Genomic DNA, 4,716 nt, shown 5'->3' with positions numbered 1-4,716 from the left:
TAATTTAACAAACCGGTTTTATATTTATTTGGCTAAAGTGCTAGTTTAAATTTTACGAATATACGATTATTACAACCGATCATAAAATTTTTTTTCTTTTTAAAGTATCATAATCATTCATGTTTATTACAAAAATATTAGTCCATCTAAGTAATTTATCTAAAAACTTATACAAAAATCTATTATTATTGTTTCAGTGTTAACTATTGACTATAATAGCGTATTTAGCATTCATTTTCTTGGGATTGGATATTATTATGTTAATACATGATGATGATTATATATAGTATATAAGTATAGAATTTAAACTGGTACAACATATGGGTATATCTTTATATCTACCAAATACACTTATGTTTGATGTATACAAATTACAACAAGACTGTGTGGTGAGTTTGATACGCACAGATTTTAAACTTTTAAGTAAAAAATTTGTATGAATATAATTATGTTCATATTTTGATTACATAGATATATTAAAATTACTGGTACCACCAACTATAGTAACAAATCTATTTTTTAATAAATGTTAGTGATGTTTTTAATACCTTTTTAATTTTTTACATGTGTATTATTACAGTTTTTAAAATACGTAATTGAACAATTGTAATAAAGAACGATATATGTCTCTAGGAATGAGGTTAGAAGAATTTTAACATACTATATATTATATATAATATACATAATCATTTAATACTATGAAGGGGCTTCAAGATGGTAGGTATAAACTACCTTCTATTAAATAACCATCTTTGCAATGGGGTAGCCCATTTGCGAACTACTTATTATTTTTCCAAACAGCCTGCTGTTTTTCAGGCTCATTGCATACAGACTAACAGCAGTTAGGCCTTTTAAGAACTATAATAATTTTTTTTGGTAAAATCATTTTAATTATTCTATTTTAAGGGTTATTGATAATAACACAGTACAATATAATATGCAACATAAATGTAACATGTAATATTATTTATTACTTGTACAGTTGTTAACTATTGAATTACTAGTTTTATTATAATATTACTAACAAAAAAAAAAAAAAAAAAATATGTAAAATATTAAATTAAATTGAAATATATTTTTTTTTGTTAGTAATATATAATAAAACTAGCTTTAAGATTAATTGATTATTAACGCTTATACTTGTTATAGCTACTGCATTAAAAATTTGGACATTCCTACTAATTATCATCTGCGTGATAGTCAATATTATTTTTTCCTACAACTTATCAGTTAAAATCAGCTATAAAATATAATGCATTAGACAGTAGTCAGTAGACAAATGGTTTATCTATGTTGTTTGCCATCAAATGATGATGTCTGTTAATCATTTAGTAAATTGTTATGTAGTTAAACACATTCTAAGGGTCTTAGTTAGCTCAAAGCCTTCCAATCCATAATATGCATCTGCCCCAGATACATTCAACAAGACAACAACTTATTCTTTTTATATCATTTTAGTAATATAAACATCATAATAATATCTCATAAATACTTCTGATTGCTTTTCCAAACTGCATAAGTACTAACACGGTTTCAGTCTTCATAAATATTACTTCAGCTAAAATAGTATTGTAAAATCATAAATACAATATTAATCTATACTTACATAATAGAAATATTTGTTCAAACTCGCTAATTTCTGGATCTACCGATCAGATTTACCACGGGCGTGGGCAGGCGAAGCTATGCGATGGGTTGAGGGCCGACAATGTCTACAAATTCAGAAGTCCTATACAAGAACCGTATTTTTTTACAAGTAACGAAATGCACAGGGACAGCTATAAAGGTATAAAGAGAAAGCCGTGTCGTCTATGAATGACAAATATTAAATAACGAATTGAATATTGAACAACGTTTGGGTTGTACAAGAGATATAACCTATAGCAATGAAGATTTAATAATTTATTTATTTCAAATTTATTTTAACTTTGAAGAGACCAATAAATATAATAGGTACTTACTAATAAAAGCGTAATAGTGCTAATAGAAGATACTATTGAAGTTAGTAATTATTTTAATTTTTTTGTATATACTCTGTAACCTATACACTATATAATTTATTTTTTTGTAAATTTGAACTTTAATATAGTAGTAGTACTTGAATATAGCCTAATCCTAGAAATCTAGACATTTGGAACCCAAGTACTATGAAAATGTAATAGGTATTGGTAGCTTATTTTTTTTAATAATCGTTAATTACGAAATACCTACTATTAATTAACTACTATTATTAAAAAATGAATTACAAATGTTCCATCACATTATGTCTAAAATATTGAAAAATAATTTTTTAAATGATTAAATATAAATAAATGTATCATCATACGATTCTTAATTTATCTCAAATTAGGTAAATCATAAAAATAAGTGAGGTAACATGACCTTTTGGACGACTAAATGACCGATATGGTATTGTGTTTATTTATTATTATCTTCATAGTTATTGTAGAACATTTTAAGTGAGGATAACCATACAGATGAAGTTTTTACATGACGAACAAGTGGAGTAAGAAAAAATTACACAAAGTTTAACTTCAAGTTTTTATATTTTTATGTTTTTTTGTTACATCCAACATAACTGAATTGTGTAAAGTAAATTTGTCCTTATTCGTCGTTCTGATACGAATAAAGAAAATCACTGTAAACACAATACTTGCAATGATAAAAAATGTGCATAATTTTGCACACGGTTTCTTATAGCTAATGGTATACGTGTTTGGGCCGTGTCAGCATACATGGTTAATGCAGGCTAAGTTTACTTCTTTTTGGAGTCTTCTGATTTTTGTGGATGGGCGGCGTTAAATTCCAAGGACTTGGCGATTTCTGAGGGGATGGTCGGGACGACGTTTCCGGCTGCGTGGAAACCGGTCTCATCGGCGTAGTACTTGACTTCGACTGGGGCACCGTCGTCACCAATGTAGGCGTATGAACCTTCAATTACTTGAGCGGCGTTTTCGCTTCCAGCGTTCTTTACGTATCCGGCGGCCTGTGCGACGATACCGTTCTCGGTTTCGAATCTATAACACGTACAAATGTATGGCGTTTAAAAACAATGTATTTTTTGTGTGTGACGTGTGGTGCATTTGTCTTTCTCTATTTAATTCACCATTTGGATTGTTGCATAAAATTGTTCCAATATCATATAATAATTTATAATACTAACCCGTATTTGAAGTTACCGTCAACGTTCACTTCTTGCGATTGTCTGACAATAGCTGGCAATTTGTTGTCTACAGCTTTGAACACTTGTGGAACAACCTTGGGGACAACTGGTACAGGTGCAATGATTGGGGCTGGGGTGACGGCACTGACTGTGGGGTAGACAGCAGGGGCGCCTGGGTAGAAACCACGGTTATTGTAACCTGTGTGAAAATAATAATTTTTAAGAAATTTGAAAATGTAGGACATTGTGATTTAGATGAACGAAAGTAAACGAAGTCAAACCTTGGTATCCTGGGTAGTAACCTTGGTAACCAGATTGGTATCCTGGGTAGTAACCCTGGTAACCTTGGTATCCTGGGTAGTACGATTGTTGTCCTGGGTAGTATCCGTTACGGAATCCAAAGTTGTAACCTTGGTAACCTTGGTAACCTTGGTATCCTGGGTAGTATGCTTGTTGACCTGGGTAGTAGGCCTGGTTGGATGGGAATCCACTGTAAGGGAAAGCTTTGACAGCTTCCTTAGGTGTGGCTGCAGACACTGCTGCGATGACAGCTACTAGCACTACCTAAAGACATAGGTACAAACAAATTGTAATTAAGTGCTGAAAATAGATTTTTACACATAATCATTGCAGTGTTGTAGTTGTACTGTAAGAACTTTTAAGTAACGAAAGATACGTATTTGGTTAAAATATGAAACAATTTAACAGTTCACCTATAACTTAAATTACTAAAATATCTAATACATTTTCAGTAAACAACCATTTTTTTTGTAAAGAATAAAACAAAAAAAAATAATCAAGACTAAATTATAGTACTCGTATTAGCATGTGTATTACTTTTACACTAACTATAATTTTAACTTAAAAATGTTCAAGTAGTTAAAATTAAATTTGTCTTATAGTTTTATTAACTTAATTATAATTTAATAATATATACTATGTTTATACGTATGAGTATTTTGTTTATACGATGTATTTTTATGATAGAATATAAAGTAAATATCGTATAATAATAAGATAAATAGAATGCGAAAAATATATAAGTGTTTGATTTTAGTCATTATTTTCTTTAAATTAAACTGTTTTTAAATTGAAACCACAATACAGAACAATAATAAATCGCTAATATTGATATTTGCTGAGTCCCCTTTAAGAAGATTTAAAAATATATTATTTTACTCACCAAGAATTTCATGATGATTTTTTCGAACGTTTACCGTGATCAGAAAATTGCCGTATGTTGGGATGTGGACAGATGACACAACTGATGCAGAATGAGCATCCCGATGGGGTATATATACTAATATTTTGGCGCAGGTTCATGCAAAATACCTTGAACTTGACATTTAAAAAAATATAGTATCTCCCTTTTTTTCTGCGAATAAATTATTTGATTTTTTTATACACGTCTTGTTCAATGTACACATATACACATATATGTAGATTTGTAGATTATTGGATGAAGAAGACCGGTTTGCGATTTTTTTTTAAATGTTACTACGCTCCAGACAGAAAATAAGTGGAACTGGTATTTACAATTTTTTTTTTCATTA

The 4,716-nt window shown here is 29.6% G+C and overlaps 1 protein-coding gene across 1 annotated transcript; it reads right to left on the bottom strand.

The window, feature by feature from the left end:
- Positions 1-2,527: 2,527 nt before the first annotated feature.
- On the bottom strand, positions 2,528-4,504 carry LOC132931903 (larval cuticle protein LCP-22-like). The gene is made up of 4 exons (XM_060997986.1): positions 4,347-4,504; positions 3,445-3,727; positions 3,164-3,362; positions 2,528-3,017 (listed from the first exon to the last, which is right to left on the bottom strand). Exons 1-4 carry the CDS (start codon positions 4,356-4,358, stop codon positions 2,756-2,758), a joined length of 756 nt encoding a protein of 251 aa, XP_060853969.1. The 5' UTR covers positions 4,359-4,504; the 3' UTR covers positions 2,528-2,755.
- Between the last annotated feature and the right edge of the window lie 212 nt (positions 4,505-4,716).

Source organism: Rhopalosiphum padi, chromosome 1 (genome assembly GCF_020882245.1).
Source record: "Rhopalosiphum padi isolate XX-2018 chromosome 1, ASM2088224v1, whole genome shotgun sequence".
Classification (NCBI taxonomy): domain Eukaryota; kingdom Metazoa; phylum Arthropoda; class Insecta; order Hemiptera; family Aphididae; genus Rhopalosiphum; species Rhopalosiphum padi.
Note: the sequence above shows the minus strand (reverse complement) of the source record. Positions and strands in the feature narration are given on the sequence as shown.